This window comes from Chiloscyllium punctatum, chromosome 10 (assembly GCF_047496795.1).
Source record: "Chiloscyllium punctatum isolate Juve2018m chromosome 10, sChiPun1.3, whole genome shotgun sequence".
Classification (NCBI taxonomy): Eukaryota; Metazoa; Chordata; class Chondrichthyes; order Orectolobiformes; family Hemiscylliidae; genus Chiloscyllium; species Chiloscyllium punctatum.
Genome location: NC_092748.1, coordinates 20486224 through 20512129, shown reverse-complemented (window position 1 = coordinate 20512129; position 25906 = coordinate 20486224). Strand labels below are relative to the sequence as shown.

The 25906-nt window shown below is 43.0% G+C and overlaps 1 protein-coding gene across 4 annotated transcripts in view; it reads right to left on the bottom strand.

Annotated features, from left to right (window-relative positions):
• LOC140481932 (receptor tyrosine-protein kinase erbB-4-like) overlaps positions 1 to 25906 on the bottom strand; it is a 1043042-nt gene that overhangs the window by 220785 nt on the left and 796351 nt on the right. For all 4 annotated transcript variants that reach the window (XM_072578639.1, XM_072578641.1, XM_072578642.1 and 1 more), the window contains 3 exons: positions 18981 to 19113; positions 12306 to 12428; positions 11894 to 11992 (listed from right to left, as the gene is read on the bottom strand). In XM_072578639.1, coding sequence (XP_072434740.1) covers positions 11894 to 11992; positions 12306 to 12428; positions 18981 to 19113 — 355 coding nt within the window. The remainder of the gene's footprint in view (positions 1 to 11893; positions 11993 to 12305; positions 12429 to 18980; positions 19114 to 25906) is intronic.

Sequence of the window (25906 nt, the reverse complement as noted above, 5' to 3'; positions counted from 1 at the left end):
TGGCAACTGCAAGGGGAATCCAACTCAGGAAGAACAGTGGCAACAAAGTGATAGTTGCTTAGAAATCAAGAGTGAGGTAGCAGATTGAGTCTTGGAATTATTGGCTTCAGTCATGAATGGTCAATCATTGAGCACGTTGAAAATGGAAGTCGATAATTTCGTGGACTCGGAGGGAAGGATGTGGGATAGGATCAGGCGACAGAGAGAGATCAAGGATTAGCCACGCTTGCATTGAATGGCAGGCTCGATGGGCAGGCAAAGGCCTATTCCTGCTCTTTAGATTCTTATGGTTTTATCGTCTAAAATTTCAAAGGATGGCAGCTGTTGCTTGCCTTGTCACATCAGAGGCAGAGAATGGAGAAGGAGAAAGGGCTGGATTGAAGGAAAGCTAAAGAAACGGACAGAATAAGGGAAACTGGAGGCTGTATATCAATGAAGTGCCAGGCTGTTGCAAACTAGTTCCTTAACATAATGTTTCACATGAGACACAAGTTTACACAGAGGGGTGGACTTTGGTTTGGCTGCTTCCTGAGGGCAGTTTTGGGCTGGACTTGAATTTTTAGTCATTTCGCAGATATCTTCCTCATCCTTTCTCAAATTCTGCAGACAGGGATATTTGTACATTGCTCAAGTGTAAAACCACAGAAATGGGTGGAGGAGGCTTACTGGGGAGGGCAGGATTTCTCTAAAGTGACTTATCTACCATGTCCTGAACTGAATGCCCACATTCCCAAAAGAAGGGTTGCCAGGGTTGGAGGATTTGAGCTATAGGGAGAGGCTGAACAGGCTGAGGCTGTTTTCCTTGGAGCATCGCAGACTGAGGGGTGACCTTATAGAGGTTTACAAACTTATGAGGGGCATGGATAGGGTAAATAGGCAAAGTCTTTTCTCTGGGGTCAGGGAGTCCAGAACTAGCGAGCTTAGGTTTAGTGTGAGAGGGGAAAGATATAAAAGAGATCTATGGGGCAACGTTTTCACACAGAGGGTGGTGCGTGTATGGAATGAGCTGCCAGAGGAAGTGGTGGAGGCTGGTACAATTGCAACATTTAAGAAGCATTTCGATGGGTATATGAATAGGAAGGGTTTGGAGGGATATGGGCTGGGTGCTGGCAGGTGGGACTAGATTGGGTTGGAATATCTGGTCGGCATGGACGGGTTGGACCGAAAGGTCTGTTTCCATGCTGTACATCTCTATGACTCTAAGCATTCTCAGGAAACCAACCTTCACATCTTCTTGCCCTTGAAACAAATGACAACTTTCAACCTCCTCTCTCACACTGTTACCTAATACACACACATGATCTCCACCCAGCGGTCTTAGGGAGGAATGCCAGGATACACAATTCTACATTTGTGTGGCTCCATATTCACTTCTGTCTGCAAGTGGGTTGGGTTCAAGTTCCACCCCAGAAACCCGAGCACAAAATCTTGGCTGGCACTCATATGTAGGAATGTCTCACTGCAGTTATACAGGGCTTTGGTGAGACCACACTGGAGTATTACCTGCAGTTTTGATCTCCCCACCTAACGTAGGCTATTCTTGCCACAGTGGCAGTGAACGAAGGCTGATACTGGGGATGGCAGGACTATCCTATAGAGAGAAGTGGGGCTATATTCTCCAGAGTTCAAAGGGATGAGAGGGGATCTGATTGAAACATAAAATTCTAAGAGGGCTGGACAGACTCGATGCAGTGGGGATGTTTCCCCTGGTAGCGGAATCTAGACACAGTCTCAGGAACCAGTTAGAACTGAAGTGACGATTGTTCTTTCACTCAAAAGGTAGAGAATCTGTGGAATTCTCTGCCACAGAAGGCTGTGGAATCCAAGTGACTGAATATATTCAGGAAAGCAATATATTTATAAATAGATTTTAAATTCAGCATCAAGGGGGAAGGAGAGAAAATGGGAATATGGCATTTAGATCAGCCCTTAATCATACTGAATGGTGGAGCAGGCTGGAAGAGCTGAAATGGCCTATTCCTGCTCCCCGTATCTACATTTCTCCTCCAGTGAAGTACTTTGATAGGTAGAAAAGATCCCACAGCAATATTGCATCTAGAGACAGGGATTGCTGCCCTGGGTCCTGGCCATGAACTGGTTATCACAGTCCTGTTAACACTTTGGGGCGCCAGGAACTAAAGTTCTGAAGAAGGGTCATTGGACGCGAAACAATGACTCTGCTTTCACATCATAGATGCTGCCAGACTTGTTGAGTTTCTCTAGCATTTTCTGCATTTGTTTCAGATGTCCAGCATTTGCAGTTCGCTGGGTTTATTTTTAATCACAGTCCTGTTTATGGAAGCTTAATCTCTGTGAATTGACCGCTATTTTTCCAACATTACAATAGCAAACCAGCAAAAAGTATTTCACTGACTATAAATTGCTTTGGGACATCCTGAGGTGATTGAAAGGGATTACATCTTTGCCATTCCTCCTTTTATTACATCCATTTATTCCAGGTGGTCTACCCTAATTTCAACGAGAATCTCTGATGGATAGGAAGCTGTGTGGGGAATTATTGGAGCTGATACTCACCCTGGATTTGTCCAGATAAAACATTGCCTTGGCTGAGGGCTTTCGGGCCTTCAATCCTTTGTGCATCATTTATCTACACTAATCTTACAAACTCTCCTCCAGAGCACATCAAACCCCGACTTATATTTGTACTGTCGAAGATGACTGGGGCAGCTGCATCTGTTAAAGCTAACTTGCAATCAATAGTAACTTTCCCAAATGTATACTATGCATGACTGAGCTTGAATTATTGCGGAAATGCAAATAACTGCAAGAGACATACAGAAAACCCCTGCTGGAACACAGGAACGGACATTCCCACCATGCCATCAGATTACGGCTGATCTGTAGCTTATCTCTAATATAATCTTTAATGCCATTGACTGCCAAATCCACCCATCTCAATTATAATTTAGTTTTATGGAAGAGAGAGCTCTCCAGTATTTTTTGAATGAAAAGGCAATTTCTGCTTTCACACATGAAGTCCTTACCCTCACCACAGGAAGCAGTTTCTCTCAATTTTGATCCAACTATTCATGAATGGATGTGGACATTGTTTGGAAGGTTGGCATTTTGCCCATCTTTAGTAGCCGTGGTGAAAATGGGGAGGGAAAGGAGGTGGGGGGGGGGGGGGGGGGGGAAGGTGATTTCTTGAACTGGTGCAATCCATTTGCTGCAGGCACATCCTTTTCAGGTGGGAATTCTACAATCAGTGAAGGAACGGTGATCTATTTCTAAGTCAGAATGATGAGTTTGCAGGTGGAGGCTGTTCCCATGTATTCACTACCCTGGCCCTTTGAGACGGAAGTTGACGTGGCTTTGGAAGGTGCTGCTTCAGGGACTTTGGTGATTTTGTGAGTAGATAATACAACTTACTACCACTGAGTGACGTTTAAGGTGGTAGATGGGGGAACCAATCTAGTGGGCTACTTTGTTTTACATAGTATCAATGTTTTCAATACAGATGAATTTGCTCTCGTCCAGCTAAGTGGCAGGTATTCCCCCATCACAATTCCAACTTGTGCCTTGTCGATGATGAACAAGGTTTGGGCACTTTGCAGCCAAGTTACTCACCACAGTGTCCAGCCCTACATGTAACCTGGCGCCCAAGAGACTTCATGGGGTTCAGAGTCAATTTTAAGGCCTCTTGTGGTCACTCCTGACTGTTTATCACTGTGTCATCACATCTGGTGGGTCTGTCCTGCCAGTAGGAATGTACTCAGAAATAATGATGGTGGTGCCTGGGGCACTGGACGTAAGTTATCATTTGGTGACTGGGACTATATTAGGTTGTTGCTTGATCAGTCAGTGGGACAGCTCTCCCTATTTTGACAGGTGTCCAAACATTAGTAAGAACAAATCTGCAAATCTGTCTTTGTTATATCTAACTCCAATGCTAAGGTTGATGCCAGGTGGTCTGTTAAGACTCACTCTCATTATGCTGTCATTGTGGAGGCTGCGACACAGTCAGTAATGACCCCGGACTAGCGATCCGGTACCTTAGGGTAATGTTTAGATTAGATTAGATTAGATTACTTACAGTGTGGAAACAGGCCCTTCGGCCCAACAAGTCCACACTGCCCCGCCGAAGCGTAACCCACCCATACCCCTACATTTACCCCTTACCTAACACTACGGGCAATTTAGCATGGCCAATTCACCTGACCTGCACAGCTTTGGACTGTGGGAGGAAACCGGAGCACTCGGAGGAAACCCACGCAGACACGGGGAGAACGTGCAAACTCCGCACAGTCAGTTGCCTGAGGCGGGAAGTGAACCCAGGTCTCTGGCGCTGTGAGGCAGCAGTGCTAACCACTGTGCCACTGTGCCGCCCGTTCTAGGACGTCGGTTCGAATCTCACCAAGGCAGATGATGAAATTTGAACTGAATGAAACTCTGGATTAAAAAAACTCACAATTGTTGTTAAAAACTCATCTGGGTCACTAATGTCCTTTAGGGAAGGAGACAGAACAGTACAGGCCTTTCGGCACTCAATATTGTGTTGACCTTTTATCATAACATATGTACCCTACACTTTACTATCATCTATGTGCCTATCCTAGAGTCGCTTCAATGTCCCTAATGTATCTGACTCTACTACCACTGCTGGCAGTGCATTCCAAACACCCACCACACTCTGTGTGAAGAACCAACCTCTGACATCTCCCCTAAACCTTCCTCCAATCACCTTAAAATTATGTCCCCTCATGATAGCCATTTCCACTCCGTCTATCCACTCTATCTGTGACTCTCATCATCTTGTAAACCTCTATCAAGTCACCTCTCATCCTTCTTCACTCCAATGAGAAAAGCCCTAGCTCCCTCAACCTTACTTCATAAGACATGCCTTCCAGTCCAGGTAGCATCCTGGTAAATCTCATCTGTACCCTCTCTAAAGTTTCCATACCCTTCTTATAATGAGGTGACCAGAACTGAACCCAATATTTCAAGTGAGGTCTAACCAAGGTTTTATAGAGCTGCAGCATGACATTATGGCTCTTTAACTCAATTCCCCTGCTAATGAAAGCCAACACACCACACACCTTCCTAACAAATTTTGAGGGATCTATGAAAGTGGATCCCTAGATCCCTCTGTTCCTCCAGACTGCAAAGAATCCTGTCTTTAACCTGTCATTCTGACCTGGTCTGGCTAACAGATCCACAGCAATGGAGTTGACTCTTAACTACCATAGAATCCTTACAGTGAGGAAGCAGACCTTTTGGCCCTTTGAGTTCACACCAACCCTCCAAACAGCATCTTGACCAGACCCACCCACCTCCCCGATCCCTGGGCAAGCCTGGATACTATGGGCTATTTAGCATAGCCAATCTACCTAACCTGTCATAGAGGCATAGAGTTTACAGCATGGAAATAGACTCTTCGGTCCAACTTGTCCATGCCAATAAAAATTAATCCAGTCCCATTTGCTACCATTTGGCTCATATCTCTCTAAACCCTTCCTAATCATGTACCCATCCAGATGCCTTTTAAATGCTGTATCTGCACCAGCCTCCACTATTTCCTCTGGCAGCACATTCCATATACGCACCACCCTCTGTGTGGAAAATGTCGGCCCTCATGTCCCTCTTAAATCTTTCTCCTGTCACTTTAAATTCATGGCCTCTAGTTTTGGAATTCCCCCATCCTGAGGAAAAGACCTTGACTATTCATCCTATCCATATCCTTTCTTGACTTTATAAACCTCTATAAGGTCACCCCTCAGCCTCCGACGCTCCAGGGAAGACAGCCCCAGACTAATCAACCTCTCCCTATAGCTCAAATCCTCCAACCCTGGCAACATCCTCGTAAATCTTTTCTGAACCCTTTCAAGTTTGACAACATCCTTCCTATAGGAGGGAGACCAGAATTGAATGCAGAACAGGTAGTTTTTTTCTATAAAGTAATGAGTGTGCTCTTGTGCAAGCCCACATTATCAAAAAATCATTATCAAAAAGTGCTTAAAGTGTTAGTGATGTAATTGTGTTACAGCCAACATACGTTTTAAAAGTTTGTGCTTTGTCCCCAATTCAGTTAATCATATTATAGCGAAGTCACATTAACGAAACATGTGTTATAGCAGAACAACCTAAACTCCAAAAGAAGCCTAAGCAATGTCTTGAAAACAACAAATGCTGGAGATCACAGCGGGTCAGACAGCATCCATGGAGAGAGAGAGCAAGCTAACATTTCAAGTCTAGATGATTCATCTAGAGTCTGTCTCCATGGATGCTGCCTGACCCACTGTGATCTCCAGCATTTGTTGTTTTCTGTGGAGATTCCAGCATCTGCAGCAATTTTCTCCTAACCAATACCCTGCAGAGCTGCAACACTACCTCCTAACTCCTACACTCAACACTCTGACCAACATCATCGGACTGTGGGATGAAACCCACGCAGATATGGGGAGAATGTGCAAACCCCACACAGACAGTCGCCCCAAGGTGGAATCGAATCTGGATCCATGACGCTGCAACTGCTAACCACTGAGTCACCATACCACCCTCAATCCTTGGCTATTTAGGGATGGTCAATAAATGTTGTTCAGTCAGTGACACCCATGAGCAAGTTAAAAAAAAGTTTTTGATTTGGTACAACTGAGCAGTTTATAGACTTGAATAAAATTGACAATCAAACACATTGCTACATCTGGATCAGGGGACCCAGATCAAGTAAGGGTGGCTGATTTCTTTTCCTAAAGGGAATTGGTGAAACATATGGGTTTTTCTAAACAATTCAATGGGTTTATGGTCACTAATAATAGCAGCAGCCTTTTATTCCAAATTTATTTAATTGAATTTAAATTCCCATCTTACCATTCGGACACACAAATCTGTCTCTCCAGGTCATAAATCCTGCTCTCTGGATTAATCCTTCCGTCACAACACCATTTTGCAATGGTTCCCACATAAAATCAAATCTTTAAGTCACTTTTAACATCTCCATTCAATTTCTCTTTAATCTTTTATACTCAGGGGAGTACAAAGCTAATGCTATGTAAGCTTTCCTCATAATAAACCTTTCCAACCCTATTCCCTTCTGATGAATCTACGATGCTTACTTTTCAAAGCCAAAATAACCTGTCGAAGGTGCGGAGTCTCAAATGGAACCTATTACAACAGACCACAATTTATCGAAAACATGTCAGTTTTTAAACTGAAGTACAAGCTATGAAGAATCTAATGTATTCTTTCTAAGGCAAGACAAAGAAAATAAATAATAGCAAGAGGAACTAAACAGTTGCTTTCAATCAGCAGCCTCAAAGAGTTTAATTCCTCCCAAGTCGGCATTTCCACTTTCTCAGCTGCTGACTATTATTAACCCTGTTTCTTTTGATGTTGTTGTCACCGGCTGACCATAATCTATCAGCCCCATGCAGCACAATAAGCATTTTGGAGCTCGAGGTATTTTAAACACTTTGACAAGTGGCTGACAAAGCTATTTTTGGAGCTGGGAGCACCTTCTGGTAAGCAAAGGAATTCCACTTAACCACCTGCTCACAGCAGTGCGCTATCACTCTGCATTCCCAACTGTTTGCCCTGCCTGTCAGTCCACCCTGATAAGACCAGAAGCTGTAGGAGCAAAGGTAAAAGCAGATGGGCAACACAATGGCTCAGTGGTTAGCACTACTGCCTCACAGCGCCAGGGACCCGGGTTCAATTCCAGCCTCAGGCGACTGTCTGTGTGGAGTTTGCACATTCTCCCTGTGTCTGCGTGGGTTTCCTCCGGGTGCTCCAGTTTCCTCTCACAGTCCAAAAGTGTGCAAGTTAGGTGAATTGGCTATGCTAAAGTGCCCATAGTGTTCATGGATGTGTAGGTTAGGTGCATTAGTCAGGGGTAAATGTAGGGTAAGGGAATGGGTGTGGATGGGCTACTCTTCAGACAGTCAGTGTGGACTTGATGGACCGAAGAGCCTGATTCCACACTGTAGGGATTCTAGAGAGTAGACTATTCAACCCATCAAATCTGTCCCCCATTCAGAAAATCATGGCTGATGAGCTAATCCTCAGCCTGATGCATTAAACTCTGGCATCCTGACAAAACTGCTTCTGACCAAAGCAGTCCATCTCCCTGCAAACACCCGGGAGACATGGGCAGATGCTTAGTGTCAAGGTAGGTGCACCATCTCACTAATAAGTGCGCTCATCTACCCTAAAACAGACTCATGTGGCCTCTGTCCCCAGCACCTTCCCCTCTACTATTTTGTAGTAAATCTATTGTGGAGGTCTTTTCTCAAATGCTTTCCAGAAATGTAGTGCCACTAGGCCACTAGGAAACCATTTGGGATCTAATTCTCCAAGTGAAATCCAAAGAGGTTGATCAGACAGGACCTATGCCTTCTGCCTCTATACCTGCGATACTGAATAATTTATTGATGTAGACATTCTTCAAGTGTGCATTTGATAACTGATGCAATTGATTGGAACCACCCTCGCATCCATGACATTTTTATGATGATTCTCAGCGCCTCATCAATTCTCCCGGTCCTCTTCAAAATTCTAGAGTAGACACCATCTAACCCTGTGGATTTTTTTTTAGATTAGATTAGATTACTTACAGTGTGGAAACAGGCCCTTCAGCCCAACAAGTCCACACCGACCTGCAACCCACCCAGACCCATTCTCCTAACACTGTGGGCAATTCAGCATGGCCAATTCACCTGACCTGCACATTTTTGGACTGTGGGAGGAAACCAGAGCACCCAGAGGAAACTCACGCAGACACGGGGAGAATGTGCAAACTCCACACCTGAGGCGGGAATCGAACCCAGATCTCTGGCGCTGTGAGGCAGCAGTGCTAACCACTGTGCCACCTTGCCACCCATTTGTTTGCTGAGAGTCATTTTAGCCTAATAAAGACTTCCACTTCAATTATAAACAAATTCATTAATTTTATAATCCTGCTTGTGTTTCCTCTTGTGCCTATCAGGCCCAAGTAATCATAGAACATCACAGAATCACAGAATACCTACAGTAAACATAAACAGGAGTAGGCCATTCGGCCTTCCAACCTGCTGATCACCCAACTCAGTACTGTACTCTGTTCCCACTTTCTCCACATGCCCTTTGATCCCATTAACCCCAAGGACTAAATCTATCTCCTTCATAGAAATATTCCATATTTTTGCCTCAACTGCTTTCCGACACATAGAATCCCATACCTGACAATAACTTTTGACAGATAGTTCTGAGTGTTCAAGTGAGCTTGATAGCAATGTCTTAATGTGTTTCTTCCACACATTTATGTCTGCTTTTAACAATTCCAAAAGGTACTTTTTTGGACAGCAACTTTTCTAACCAAGTGTACCTTATCTTCCCCAAGGCTGTCCCAAAACTATATCCAAAGAGATATGGCTATCCAAAGCAACGTACCACATTTTGGATCTGCTCTTATCAGGTCTACCTTGCACACTTTCAGTTTCCCACTCCAAAACTACCAAACCCCTATTTCAATGGAGGCCGCTGATGAATTGAATGGCCAGCTCCTCTGTGGACACAATTATCCAAAAATCTCAACACACTCTCACCCCAATAAAAATGGGAGAGGCTTCCTAATTCTAGGTTTATTACCCATTTTTGACAATGACATAGCTCTCCGTTGTGGTGAAAATGCAACCCTTGCCTCCTTGGCCTCTTTTCCTTCAACAGACATTCCTGAAAGAAGTAGCTCTGCCATAAGGACAGATTAAGCTGGTTGAGCCTATGTCCTCTGAAGTTCAGAAGAATGAGAGACAAAGTTATTAAAGTTCACAGGATTCCAAGGGGGCTGACAAATGACGTACTGAAGAAACCAAAATTTAATACTGCAGATGCTGGAAACTGAAAGAAAAACAGGAAATGCTGAAAAAACTCAGCAAGTCAGGTTCCATATGTGCAGAGAAACTGCAATGATGTTTCAAACTTTTTTAACCTTTCATCAGATGCTGCCTGGCTGTTTTCTCTGTCTGAAGAATTTGGAACAAGAGGAAACAAACTTGAATTTTCAGGAAGTTAGAGAGGATCTCTGGTGAATCAGCCCCGATTCCAGAGGTCCTGCCCCTCAACCTTTGTTTCATGAGTAAAGCGCCAATTCTGGTTGAGCTAAATTTCTAGACCTCGGATATTTAACATTGCCCTGTAATTCTTCCCCTTTTAAATGTGTATCCTATGTCATCACTATTTATTGCATAACAAAAACGAGCTCCTCAGCTCCCCTCTAGATAAACCATTTTGAATCTGTGTCCTTTGGTTAATGACCTTCCTGTTACCTGCCATTTTCAGTCAGTCCAATTTTGCATTGTTTTCACTAAACCTGCCAATGCGAGGACAGGTTAAGCAGAGGTCTCAGTTGGCAGTTTTCTTGCCTTTAAGTGGCAAGTTTTTAAGTTCAAGTCCCTGTCCAGGGCTTCAGTGCATTGATCTAGGCTGGCAGGTGCAGCACTGAGACAGCACAACAGTGTTGGAGGTGCTATCTTTTAGAAGAGAAATTAAACTAAGGCTCCATTTTCCCTCTCAGGTGGATATCAAAGATTCCATGGCACTATTCTGAAGAAGCGTAGGGCACGTACTCCTGGGGGTCTGGCCACTCTATACATTATGTCACCAGTAGCTCAGTTTAAGGGGAGGGCTTGGCCCAGTAGACTATGAATCCAGAAACTCAGCTAACTTCCTGGGGACCCAGGTTCAAATCCAGCTATTACAGAGGAAAACCCATCTGGTTCATTAATGCCTTTTAGGGAAGGAAGCTGTCATCCTTACCTGGTCAGGCCTACACGTGACTCCAGATCCACAGTAACGTGGTTGACTTTTAACTGCCATCAGGGCAATTCGGGATGTGCAATAAATGCTGGCCTAGTCAGAGATGCCCACTTCCCATGAGTGAATAATAAGAAGTTTCAAACAAAGAAATTACCTGGTCATTATCAGTTTGTTGTCTATGGACAAACTAACTGCTGTGTTCCATACATCACTATAAAGTACTTCACCGGCTGTAAAGTATTTGGAGGTGTCTGGCGATTGTGAAAAATGGATTATAAATGAAAGCTTTTCATTTTAAGATTTTTTTCATGTTGTCATGATACACAGAGCCACAATCTACTGCTCATCTATCTGCATTGGCTTGCAACTCTTGTACTATTGTGGAGCTTATATAATACAACATGATGCATTAGGATATGTCCGATATATGTATTAATCTATACCATATATGTCACCAGAAGCTCTCATTGCACTAGCAGAGCCACTTATTACTGAAACATTAATTGATTTAGCGATGGATTAGCAAATAATAAAACCACCTCCCTTATACACCATACTGCCAAATAAAAAGATGCAGTATTGATTTGCAAAACATTTACTCTTTAATGACAGAAAATTTGATGGAGCTAAAATTATATCTAGATAGTTACTGCTAATTGAACATTTTGTTAATGGTGTCTGATTACACACACTGCCCAGATGTAATGCAATCGAGACTAGGTGAAGCATAGTGCTGTCTTTTTCTCTCTTCTGTTGTATTGTAAATTCAGCTGCCGTCTTTGAATAGATTTCACATTAACGCGATGTTGTCGTGCTTAGTTTAATTACACCTTCGCCAAGCTAACTGTGAAAGCTGTATCATCCGATTATATTCATTAGTAATACATTATCCTTAGTTCGGAGCTGCTGCTACAAATGATGTGACTGGTGCCTGTGTGTGGCGCGGCTCCGTTTGCTAGCAATGACACTTTAATCATTTTTAACTAGGAGTTAAATGAACCTCCAGCTAAGTACTCCAACTTCATTTGAAACACCTCATTCTTCAGTTTCATTGACACCTCCAGCAGAATCAATAACTGTCACCTCCCTCGTTTCCATGATTGTACTCACAAAATTAATCAGGAGCAACAAGCTGTCAACTTACGTCCATGAATTCTACATTCGCCTTGGGACCTGTTCTCTCACGGAGGATCTTAATGGCCACAGGAATCTTCACCGTCTCTCCCTCTGGTACCCAGATGCCCTGAGGAAGATGGAAAACATCATCTCAGAGAAATCCTCAGCACAAACAAACTGCTCTCATCATAAATGGCTCAGGCTCAGGGAGTCTCTCTTTACTTCAGAACTTAGCAACAACAGGGAAAATTCCACAAGGGGAACCAGATTGGTGAACATTAAGGGGATATGGCTGCGCACGTGGTTCTTTAGTCTGAAATCATAATTTCAGGAGGCAGCTGAGGAGAAGGAAATAGCAAAGGTCTCAAGAGACCGTTAACACTAACAGACAGGAGTTAATGCTCTGAGTTATTATGACAAACCAGCTCTGCACTACTCACTTTGTAGACTGTCCCAAAAGCACCAGAACCCAGAATCTTGATTCGTTTCAGTTCCGTCTCCTTGAGGATCCTAAGCTGTGCCTGATTAGGTGCAGCACCACTAGGGGTGAGAGGTTCCACCAACTGATGACAAAAAGAAAGGGAGAACAGAAATTACTTGGAGTATGGACCACATTCAACAATGTTGTCCTCTGGAACTTTAATTCTAATCTTGCACTGGCCAATGTGATTTGACTTTGATTTGTCGGTATTGAAACCTCAATTTAACAGTAGGAAAGAATATTGACAAATGGCAGCTTTGTGTCTTCTAAAGCTGATTACCAGAGTGCTACCAGCATAATTCCACACCGCAGTGAGGCTAACTTCCCTGTATATTGTGCTAACAATGCAGAATGCAAAAACAGAAAGCTTCCAAGATGTTGGAAAGAAATGCATTATAATCTTGAAAAGGAGAGCGCTCCTGATCTTTAAAAAAAACAGCCATGTTTGCCTGGTCAGGTAGTTACTTAAGCCAGTGGTGTATTGCAAAACAATCATCACCCCAGGGTAGCTACACATGTGGGCCCACTGGAACACGTAGCTCATATGCAATTGGTTCCTGGCTAATTAGTTTCCACTTTGTCACAGAAAATACAACAGTGTGTAACAAGAAGGTAGCAGAAAGCTTGCTTAGCAAGGTTTGTTTTCAGGATTGCCTCAGGGGTCAGTGCTGGATCCATTGCTGTTTGTTATCTGTATCAATGATTTGGTTGAGAATGTACAAGGCATGATTAGCAAATTTGAAGATGACACTAAAATAGGGTGGTATCATGGACAGTGAGGAAGGTTATCAGAAGTTGCAGCAGAACCTTGATCAGCTGGGTAAGTGGGCTGAGAATTGGCGAATGGAGTTTAATATAGATAAGTGTGAGGTCTTGCATTTTGGAAAGTCAAATTAAAGTAGGAGTTTCATGGTGAATGGTAGGGCCTGGAGGAGTATAGTGGAACAGAGGGACCTTAGAGTTCGCAGTTCTCTGAAAGTGGAGTCACAGGTAGACAGGGCAATGAAAAAGGCTTTTGGCACACTGGTCTTCGTCAGTCAGGGCACTGAGCATAGAATTGGGAAGTTATGTTGTAGTTATACAGGGCATTGGTGAGGCCGTACTTGGAGTATTATCTTCAGTTTGGTCACCTTGTTATAGGAAGGATGTTATTAAACTAGAAAGAGTGCAGAAGAAATTTACAAAGATGTTGCCTGGACTCAATTGTCTGAGTTATAGGGAGAGGTAGGATCTTTGTTCTTCAGAACGCAGAAGACTGAGGGGATGTTCTGATAAGGTGTATAAGATCATAAGAGGCATGGATAGGATGCATGCACTTAGTCTTTTCCCCAGGGTTGGGGAATCAAGGATTAGAGGGCATCAGTGTAAGGTTAGAGGGGAAAGAATAAAAAAGGAACCTGAGGGGCAACTTTTTTACCCAGAAGGTGGTACACATATGGAATGAGCTACCAGTAGAAGTGGTTGAGGTGGATACATTAACAACATTCAAAATGCATTTGGAGAAATACATGGATAGGAAAAATTTAGAAGGATATGAGCCAAGTGGAGGGAAATGGGGTTAGCATGGATCAACATTTTGGTCTGCATGGGCCAGTTTGGGCCGAAGGGCCTGTCGCTGTGCTGTAGGACTCTATGCTTCTCTTAAAGGCAGGGATATAGTTGCAGAATCAAATGGGGAGGGATTGTCAGACAGTGGGACAGGGTTGGGAGTTGGTGGGAGTGGTGCTCAGGGCAATGCAGGTTGTGACACTGGGCAACCGAAGGTATGGCTGCCAAATGTGGAGTGCAGGTAAGGAGAATGTTGGAAGCAACTTCTTTGGGTTGTAACGTTGCAGGACAACAGAGACGAGGGGGGGATAATTCAGGACAAAAGCAAACCTAAACTCATTTGAATTCAGTAACTCTTCGACAACATCAGCTGAATACTCAATAACAAAAACTACCCAAATAGGATTGATGATGGGCACAAAACCATCTGGAATAAAAGCAAAATATGCAGCATCTGTGGAGACAGAAATAGAGTTAATGTTTCGGTTCTGCGACCTTTCATCAGAATTGGCTAAAGTTCAAAATGTAATAAGTTTGGAGCAAGTGGAAGAGGGGCAGGTGGGAAAAATGGACGATCTGTCACAGGGCGGAAGGCAGGAGCAATACAATGATAAATCGTTTGATGGTGCAAGGCCAACTGGAATAACAATAGGACAATAATAAAGAAATCAAAGAAAGTGGAGGTGTGAATGGTAGATCATGGTAAAGTGGAAGAAAGTAAATTGCAAAGAAAAACAAAAGCAAAATTTTTAAAAACTGAGGAAAATGAAACAAAACCAAATTATAATTTAAGATTGTTGAACTCTGTATTATGACCAGAAGACAGTCGCTGAAAAGAATGAGGTGCTCTTCCTCAAGATGTACAGCATGGAAGCAGACCCTTCGGTCCAACCCATCCAGATATCCTAACCCAATCTGGTCCCACCTGCCAGGACTCGGCCCATACCCCTTCAAACCTTTCCTATTCATGCATCCACCCAAATGCCTTTTAAATGTTGCAGTTGTACCAGCCTTATGCTTTGAAATAGTGGGCAAGAATGGAGTGCTGTGTGGGTGTGATGGTCACCTGTGAAATTCTTTCTGAAACAGTGTGGGAGGCCGCCAAGGACACAAAGGTCAGATTGGGAGCAAGGTAAAGAATTAATATTGCACTGAAAGGAGGTGCTCGTTAGAATGACCATGTAACCAGAATTTGGCCTCCCCAGTATAGAGGAGACTAAATTGTGAACTGAAAATAAGAGGCTAGATTGAAAGATAAGCTGCAGAGCTGGGCAGAAAGGTGGCAAATGGAGTTCAATGTAGGTAAGTGTGAGGTGATTCACTTTGGTATGAGTAACAAAAAGATGGGGTACTGGGCTAAAGGTCGGATACTTGGTAGTGTGGATGAGCAGAGGGATCTTGGCGTCCATGTACACAGATCTCTGAAAGTTGCCACCCAGGTAAATAGTGCTGTGAAGAAGGCATATGGCGTACTGGCTTTTATTGGTAGAGGAATCGAGTTCCGGAGTCCTGAGGTCATGTTGCAGTTGTATAAGACTTTGGTGTGGCCGCATCTGGAGTACTGTGTGCAGTTTTGGTCGCCATACTATAGGAAGGATGTGGAGGCACTGGAACGGGTGCAGAGGAGGTTTACCAGGATGTTGCCTAGTATGGTAGGAAGATCGTATGAGGAAAGGCTAAGGCACTTGGGGCTATTTTCATTGGAGAAAAGAAGGTTTAGGGGTGACTTGATCAAGGTGTACAAGATGATTAGGGGTTTAGATAGGGTTGATCATGAGAACCTTTTTCCACGTATGGGGCATAGCTTTAAATTAAGGGGTGGTAGGTATAGGACAGATGTTAGGGGTAGATTCTTTACTCAGTGAGTCGTGAGTTCATGGAATGCCCTGCCAGTAGCAGTGGTGGGCTCTCCCTCTTTTATGGGCATTTAAACGGGCATTGGATAGGCATATGGCGGATAGTGGGCTAGTGTAGGTTAGGTGGGCTTGGATCGGCGCAACATCGAGGGCCAAAGGGCCTGTACTGCGCTGTATTTTTCTATGTTCGAAGTACAAACAAATTGCTGTTTGACCTGCATGACATGTTTGGGGCCTTGGACATTGAGAAGGGAGGAGCTACAGGGCAGGTACGGCTTGCGTGAGAAAAAGCCGGAGGGAAAGGTTATTTTTTCTCTACACGGGTGACAAAGGAGCCAATCTTTTCCGATACCTGACACAGGAATGGAGGAGAAAATGTTTTTAGTGGGTCGTGGAAAGGCAGACCACACTCTGTTGACCGTGAGGCTGGTGGGGTGGTTGGTGAAGACGAGGGAAATAGTATTCTGCTTCTGGGAGGGATAGGAAGGTTCGGGAGCAGAGTGTGTGAGCTAAAATGGACATAGTTGAGGGTCCTTCCAAAAAGGAATGGGGTGGGGGAATCTTTGAGGGAAAAGGTAGGTCTTTTGGAAGTGCATGGAAGATTGCACCATCAAAACAGGTGCAAAGGAAATGGAGAATCTAGTGAAAGAAACGTCGAGTCATCGAGATGTACAGCACGGAAACAGACCCTTCGGTCCAACCCGTCCAGATATCCTAATCCAATCCGGTCCCACCTGCCAGCACCCGGCCCATATCCCTCCAAACCCTTCCTATTCATACATCCATCCAATTGCCTTTTAAATATTGCAATTGTTCCAGCCTTATGCTTTGAAATAGTGGGCAAGAATGGAGTGATGGGCGGGAAGGAGACTGTGTGGGTGTGATGGTCACTTGTGAAATTCTCCTGCATATGTTAATCTGAGTTACGTGGCGGTGTATTGTCAAATAAACAACCGCCCGCGTCCGTTTCCCCCCCCACATCTGACATTTAAACTCCTCAGCGCACAAAGCGACCCTGACCATCCTAAACCCGTAAAGGATGACGCGAGTTTGCTTTCTCCCCTCCACCCGGCCAGCACATCCCTCCATCCACTCCTGCAGCGATCTGCTTTGTTGGAAGGCTGAAGAAGTGGTGCTGCAGCTACTGTCTGCATGACTCTATGGTTGTATATCTGCTAATCTAAGTGTTTAATTGGATGCAGAATAAAGCAAAATCTGGCACTGGACCACTTTTCAGATGTCAGACTTTGGTTACACAGAAGGTGCAGTGCTCACTTCAAAGAAAGTATTTGATGTGAAGTTGTGAAGGACTGATGTGAGTCGGGGACTGGCGTGGAATCGACAAGTATGAAGAGAAGGAACTATATGCAGGTTAAGATTGAAGACCTTCAGGAGGAAGGGGTTTGGATAGGAAGGGATCACTAACAATGCAGAATGAACTAGCCTGTACAGATGAAGTGTTCCTGGAGGCACACATTGGCAGAAGTTGAGAGCACAGGGGCTGATGAGGCAGTCATGTAATTGGAGAACGTTGTTCAGGGCTGGAGTCTTCTGGACCAAGTAGGATAAGAGCAGAGGAAGATGGACTGAACCTGGTTTGTATATTGATCGTCCAGTAATTTGATAAAATTGAGATTGTAATGTTTGTTTTGAGCTGGTTCTGGTAATTTTGTCTGCAAGGGATTACGCGGGTGGGCAACATTGTCTAGTTTTATCTTTTAGGCATTTCATTCAAAAAGCAAATCCAGCTTCCTGCAGGAAGATGACAAATATGAAGTGGGATATGAGGACGTTTAGTCAAAGTAAGCTTAAATGGGCTTTTACTTAACAGTGCTTGATTTCCATTTCTAGGGATGGGTAACAAAGATGTCTTGGAAGAGATGGGATGGGAAGAGTTGGAAATTGACTTTTTGATGAAATTTTCAGTGTGGGAGCAAGAAACAATCCTGGTACTGTCACTCGAAAAGTAGGTGAGAGAGGGTGCCTGAATAGGACTGGAAAATAAAGTACGTTCCACGTTTCTCATGAGGGCAGCCATAACAACACCTTCATTTAGAGGACGTTTTTGGAGTTAAGTCAGATATTACCCAATGTCAGAATATGTTCAGTCCAGTAGAGCAGAATGATGGTGGAAGGAGACTGAATGGGCTTCTGTTAATGGATGAAATAGAGGTGTACAGACATAGGGCATCATGAAAAAGAGAGGAATGTTTGGGACAAGGAAATAGAAACTGTTAAAGAGTCAGAGAGTTTTGGGAGAGCAACAGATATGGGCAGGAAGAGACTATCTGTACAAGGTGGATTAATGGTTGTTGTTTATGGTCTTAGCATTTACACTACTATAGTATTATAATACTATATAATTACACTACTGTAACGTGTCTTTCTGAATAGGTGTGGAGTTTGCACATTCTCCCCGTGTCTGCGTGGGTTTCCTCCGGGTGCTCCGGTTCCATCCCACAGTCCAAAAATGTGCAGGTTAGGTGAATTGGCTATGCTAAATTGCCCATAGTGTTAGGCAAGGGGTAAATGTAGGGGAATGGGTCTGGGTGGGTTGCGCTTCGGTGGGTCGGTGTGGACTTGTTGGGCCAAAGGGCCTGTTTTCACACTGTAAGTAATCTAATCTAATCTTACATTGACGTATGAGTAATCTGGGTATATACCTAAATTCTTCGATAACCATGTGCCACGTTCTGAATCTGGGATGGACATGAGAAGGAAGTGCTGTTGAACACTCATGCTCTACATTATCAAGTTAGCCCTGACAGAAATGGGATGCATTAATGTCCCAAACAACCAGTGAGCAAGGAACCTTACTGCTTCCTAATTACCTGATGGCCACTTTGCTGTTTACAAAGAATCTACTTCAAATCCAAGGTTTATAAACTGCGAGGATCTAGGGCTTTTACTGCTACTAGATCAGAATATCCACTGCACAAACTCATTCTAAATTTAGATTCTGCTGAAATGACCCACAAACAAAGACTAGAGATGATGGCTCAACAATAAAGGACAGGATGAAAGACATATCTGATGAGAAACCAAAGTGATCGTTCCCAGTCTCAAAACCAACGTAAGGATTTCCACAGGCCCTGGGAAAGCTCATTTCAGGATGTCATTATCTAACACTGCCATTCGGTTTTGACTGCATTTTGAACATTTACTGCTTCCACTTATAAAACGAAACAACTTGAGCCAAATTTATCCTGTACTCCTTGTTTTTTTTTTACCTCAGTTTCCAAAAACCGGCGCATGGCCCGTTTCTTCTTGATGCGTTTCCTCCTCACGTAGACAGCAAATACCAGAGCCAGAATGACCACGATGAAGAGGCCGCCAATTACACCAGCTGCAATCAGAGGAGTCCTGCCAATCCAAATGACAGAATGGGGGAACAGCAAGGGTCAACAGGGGGGCAGTAATGGGTGAGTGGAAACACACATTTGAAACTTTCACCAAAAAAGGCGCATCCAGTCACCCTCAACCAGTCACACTCAGCCAAATTTAGAGAACAAACTGTGTTAAGGAGCCTGGCGATACTGGATGGAAACACCCTGAGGGACTCCATGATCAATGCTGTGCATAGCCATTGGGCAGCATTAGACTTTTCATCACATATTTTCATCTGGGATGTGAGAATTAGCTTATTAATGCAGTTTGACCACATTAAAAATCTAGCAAATGCCAGCTGGCACATTCTAATTCCATTTACCTGTCATAAAACATAGTGCACAGCTCGACTTGTTAATCTTTGATCATGCTCCCACTTCATGGCTGAATTCTATTGTTCCATCAAAAGGCAAATTTACACACGCACAGAGAGTTAGTATTGAAGGCAGCAAAACTTTGATTATCAAGGTTGTCGGTTAGCAGGACTGGAGGGAAACGTTAGATTTGCGGCAAGACTTAAAAACCTTTTTGTTTTCACATTTATGACTAAACTGGGTTTTTAAAGATTGCCAAAGGAGGAGTAAGAGAAAGCAGCACGGAGCATATTCCTGCCTTAACGAATGAACGGAAATTATAAATGAATGCTTGAACGGTTCCAAAAAAAGTCTTCCTTTGATCTGAGAAGCTCCTTGAGGAATCTAGGTGAGGTAGACGAGGCACGGCTGGTGTGAATCGGGGCTGTGAAGGAATGCACTACCTCCAATCATGCAAATCCCACTTGCTCAGCGAGACAAGTTCATCAGCTTCTGTTATAGTTAGAAATATCCATCATTGTAATCCACTTTTATTACCAGAAGGGGCAAAAAGGAATGGATCCAAACTCAGACAACAGAAGAAACAATGACCAAAGGCTCCTCTTACAAATAATGTGTCAACAAAGAGAAGTTTTAAAAAAATTAGGTTAGAAACCAAAATCAAATCAGTACCTTACTTCACATTTCAAACTACATTTATCGACAACCTTGAGGAAATTCCTTCAGATTTGACCTGTTTTTTATATGACGCAGTGATAGAGCAGGGTACAGAGATGAGCAGTGGATCCGATTTTCATTCGGCTCCCATCTGGAAGGTGGCAGGAAGAGGGAGCCTCAAGCAGCTACCTGTGCTACTGTTACCATCAGAGACTGAGGGCAGGCCCAAGGATGTCCATCAAGAGCAAATGCAGCATCATAGATAATCCATTGTTAAAACCTTTTGATGCCATCTATAGGGATTTTATGATGAACACACCAATGTGCAATAGAAAAGGGCATTATTACATAATTATTGAACGTTTGGTGAGTTCATGTTTCTCAGGTAAACCTATGCCTTTCAACCTTTATGCTTGGGCGGGCAAGAAGTGTAAAAATATCTGAGATACTCAGGGAATACATTATATGGAGGGTCTTGAAGAGGATTACCAATAGTCAAGTCTGTCTGGACAGCAAATTAATAATAGATTGGCTTGTCTGGACAGAGGATTAATAATAATCTAGTCTGTCGAGACAGAGGGTCAATAATAGATTGGTCTGTCCAAACAGACGGTCAATAACAGACTGGTCTATCTGGACAGAGCAAGAATAATAAACCGGTGAGTGTTGCTGAAAAGGACATAGTTTGTTGATGCTTTTTGTCTTACACTCATCAGGACAATTAGCAAGAAATCCATAGCAAGAGGAAAATCATCATTCCTACCTCAAAACAGGAGACTGCTGATTACTTGGACAGTGATCTTTGATTGGTCATGCTGTTGCCATGGAGAATGCACTTGAAAATGCTGATTGGCAGTTAATGCTAAACTGTGTTTAAATTTTAAACCAGCTAGGTTGACTTTGTTGAATCAAGGCATTGCAATCCATCAGCCAATGGCTGTCACCTATGCTGTTAGTTGAAACATGAACAGTGTATGTACATAATCTCTATGTCTGTACAGAACAGGGCGCAGGGCATTAGTGTGTATATCTTCCAGTAATGTGAGAGTCTGACAACTTTAAACTCATTGTTGGTGTGATACTTTGCTCAATCAGGATGGCCCAGCAAATGTTGCAGAAGCATATATAAAGTTGGACACTTATGCTTTCAGCTTTGCAAGTTTGGACTGGTTGGGTACAGTCAATTGCCTGTTTGTTACAAAAAACCAAAGGGATATTATGTTTGATACAATCTGTCACACTTTCAGGCATCACAATAAAATTGAAATGCATATACCACGCTACTCATTAGTGTGATAGATAGAATGACATTTTGACTTAAAGGCAAGAGTGAAAAATCTTTCAGAGGTTTGAGCAGCAAACTTCTGAAATACCTTTCATCTGAAGTAGATTGGGCAATTTTCAGGAATAGGAGTGATCACTTTAGGACCTTTGAGATCTGGGTAGCCATTATTCACCAGGATGGCTTTGAGAAGTACCCTATTTCAGCATCAAGCTTGCATAGGCCCTATCTACATGGTTGCTGGTAAGATCAATCATAAAGCAAGTGGAACTGTAAGAATTCTGACCTGTATTCTGACCAGTGATTGGTAGGTTTGCAGTAGACAGTTGAAGATATGCCTTGTCCGATATCTCACTGCCAACTTGATGCTGAAATAAAGGGTAGTACAACCAATTTCCTGATTAATGACTACCCTGATCAAATTATTACTTGCTGTACATTGTGTAAACTCAAAGGCCCTAAAGCAGTCACTCTTCATCCTACTTTTAATAATACTCAGGTTTTACTTTTAGACTTGTCTTTCTGGAAGAGGAATGCCTGTCTAGACAGAGTATCAATAATAGACTGGTCTGTCTAGACAGAGGATCAATAATAGACTGGTCTGTCTAGGTAGAGTATCAATAATAGACTGGTCTGTCTGGACAAAAGATCAATAATAGACTGGTCTGTCTGGACAGAGGATCAATAATAGACTGGTCTGCCTGGTCAGAGGATCAATACTAGACTGGTCTGTCTAGACAGAGGATCAATAATGGACAGGTCTGTCTGGACGGAGGATCAACAGTAGACTGGTCTCTTCGACACAGGATTGTTGATTGCAATGACTCTCCAGGAGGATCTGCACTGATGTATTGGTCCATTGAGTAGAGTCAGTTAGAAGTCTCAATAATAATGTTCTCCAGGCAGCTTGTTCCTAATGGTTGGGAATCTCCGAGAGAAAGACTGTTATCACTGTTTTCACAGCAACTGTAAGTGACAGTGCACATTACCATGTCATATTTCCTGGCACATAGCTGCAATTACTGTGACAAATATTTGATGTTTTAATGAGCCTCCACTAAAGAGGTTTACGATTAATCTGGTAAGCTGTGTGCATTTCCATGCTTGTCACAGAGACATGCTTGTTACTAGTTTATTATTTGGATAATTATGAACATCTTTCTAATTCCTCGCTTCTCTTCTGGTGTCACTGGTGCTCAGTTCTCCAACCCCAGGTCCAGGTGGCCAATGTTTACCTTGCCAGATTGTCATACTTAGCCAGTGAACAGGAGTTGGATGAGGCATGCTAATTCTACGGGATTGCCCACATTCCCCAGGTATTAACGATCATTGCTAAGGGAAACCCTTCGGCAAAGAAATGGCACAAGGGAATTTTAAAAGAATGACATGTCATTTTTTGATGATTTTTGAACAATTTATTTTCCTGTGGTTATAAAAATGTTGGTCACAGGAAAATGGAAAATTTGCCTCTTTTCACCAAAATTCATCCGTGTGCATCATAAAGAGTCTGCCCGTTTTTTTAACTGGCTGTCATATAAGATGGGCAACCAATGACAAAGAGTTTGAAAATGTGTCATTGCAGACAACAAATTGTTAATGGATTCAAACAGAATCCAACTCAGTAACTCAGAGGTGAGGGATTTATTTGAAGAGTGAGTTTCCATAAGGCGGGCAAATTCATATCCAGAATGTTATAACGGTAAGGTTTGTAGGGTTGTTATGTCAAAAGTCTATTTGTGACTGAGCCAGGGCTGATTGATTAGTCGATATTAAAGAAGATGTCAGGTTTCTTTTTGCTGGGAAGGTGGTGTAAGGTGTTTACAAAGGTAGATAATCGCAACAGTCCCAGAAATGTGTTGACAATGTTAGTTGTAAGCAACTTTAAAATGTCTCATTACACCGAAAATAATAAGAGTTGACGCCTCAAGGGCATTTATCTGCATAGATGGCCCAGGTGATTCATATTTCCATGGCATTGGAAATCTTTCCCCTTTCTAAGTCTGAGCTACCCATGGAAACTCACAGGCACTGGCAATCCCCTGGTATTCAGGACAGCTAGAGACCAGAAGTTCCTAATAGCTCACCATGCAGGAATCCAGATGAGAGAATACGCTTGGATTAGAGGCGCAAACAGCATGAGAAGATAAAATGTGATTGGATGATTTGCCTAGCTTGAGTTATAGGAAGAGTCTTCAGAGAGGCTGCAAGGAGGATGGAATGGGAGGCTGCAAAGGAGATAGAACAATTTTAAATGAGTCAATAAAGGGAGTCTCAGCTAATCTGAGAAAACATGAAATCATTGAGTTAATGAATTCCTTGCAGATGATTGTAGGATGCCAGCTTAAGGCAATATACAAATAGGGGCTACAATATAGGGGAGAAAAAAAAAGTAATGGATGTTACTATAGTGAACAATATGCAAAATGTTTAGATTTAAATCTCAGATTGAGATCTAGGGTGCAATAAAGAGTACACTAGCTGCCGGATTGAAGCCGTCCAGCTTTATGCATATGCAATGAGAAAGTTTTACCAAATGCAGTGGTGATCTCAGCAATCTGTGGAAATTTGGGTGGGGATGTGTTTTTTTTGTGTGGAGAAGTTTGTGCCAGTTATTTTGAAAGGCGAGTTGTTGCTAACCAAGTCTGTTGTCCTGTGCCAACTCAAATACGTAGTGTCGAGGAAGAGAATTCTTTCCCTGTGTGTTTTGTGGCTTTAGTTTAATGGAGGATAGCTAATTCTTGAGCACATCAATTAGTTCTTCTAACAGTGCTTCTGTGAGTCCAAACACCACATAAATCGACACAAAAATACAGAACGTGTTATTTGGACATGACTGCATCACCTAACAAATGAGTTAGCGAAAGTGAAAGATCAGATGGTAGCTTCCACGAAAATCTCAAGAAGACTCCACAAAGAAAAAAAAATTGATCCCTGCTGTGGATTGTGATTTTGTTTATGATTAGATTCCCTACAGTATGGAAACAGGCCCTTCAGCCCAACAAGTCCACAGCAACTCTCCAAAGAGTAACCGACCCCAACACTTATCCCTACTTAATGCACCTAACACTATGGACAATTTAGCATGGCCAATTCACCTACAATCTTTTGGATTGTGTGAGGAAGCCAGAGCACCTGGAGGAAACCCGCACAGACACGGGGAGAATGTGCAAACTCCACACAGACAGTCGCCCGCTGCTGGAATCGAACCTGGGTCCCTGGTGCTGTGATGCTAACCACTGAGCCACCGTGCCGCCCCTGCTTGAAGAAATGGTCCTTTTTCATAGTTTAAAATATACTTTTCTCTCAAAGATAGTGTTCAGTCAAAAGTGCTTTTGGTCTTTTGTTTGTCTCAAAAAGCAAAATCTTGTGTCATCCTTTGAACTATTGACTGGAATTTTGATATTTTTTTGACAAGTCATCGGTCTCTATGGAGATAATAATAAAGGTTTGAGATAGAAATTTGACATGAAGAAACGGTGACAAAGATTTGCCTTTAGCAAGTCCTCCACTAGCTTCTGGGCAAAGCACAGTGCACAGCACTGGAATCTTGCACAGTCGAGCAAAAGACGAGAAGTCTGTACTAGATACTTCTGCACAGAAAGTGAATGACATTTGTCCAACAACTCTGCTTCCTGTCGAAATGTCTCACAGCACTTTACATAGAATGAGTTATTTCTGATCAACTATTATTGATCATGATACAATTGATCATTCTATTTTCATTTTGCTGCTGATCACAGTAATCAGGCATAGGATTATAAAGTGCAGAAAGAGGCCCATTGTGGTCATGCCACTTGTTTGAAAGAGCTATCCAATGAATCTCACATCCCAGCTCTTTTCCCATCGCATTTTTTTTAAAATTCCTTTTCAAATATATGTCCAATTCCCTTCCAAAAGTTGCTACTCGTCCTGTTTCCATCACCCTTTCAGGGAGTGCATTCCAGAAGACAACAACTCACTACATAAAACATTGCGTCTCTGATCCTTCTGCCAGTTATTTTAACCAAGACAATAAGGCATTAGATGTAGGAGCAGAATTAGGCCATTCAGCCCATCAAGTCTTATCCATCATTTGATCATGGCTGATGTTTCTCATTCTCCTGCCTTCTTCCCGTAACCCTTGACCCCCTTACTAATCAAGAACCTATCTATCTCTGTCTGAAGTACACTCAACGACTTGTCCTCCACAGCCTTCTGTGGCATGTGTTCCACAGGTTAACCACTCTCACGCTGAGGAAATTCCTCCTCATCTCTTTTCTAAAAAGTAGTGACAGATTGGGAGCTGACAATGAATGGGTATTATCACTGGACTGTTAATCCGTAGACCCAGGTAATCTCTCGGGATCAGGGCTCAAAGCCTGCCACAGCATATGGTGGAATTTGAATTAAATAAACATCTGAAATAAAGAACATAGAACCATTGCGATTATCAGGAAAAACCTATCCTGCTCCTTTGTAGAAGGAAATTTGCTTTCCATATCTGGTTTGATGTACATGTGACTCTGGACTCACAGTA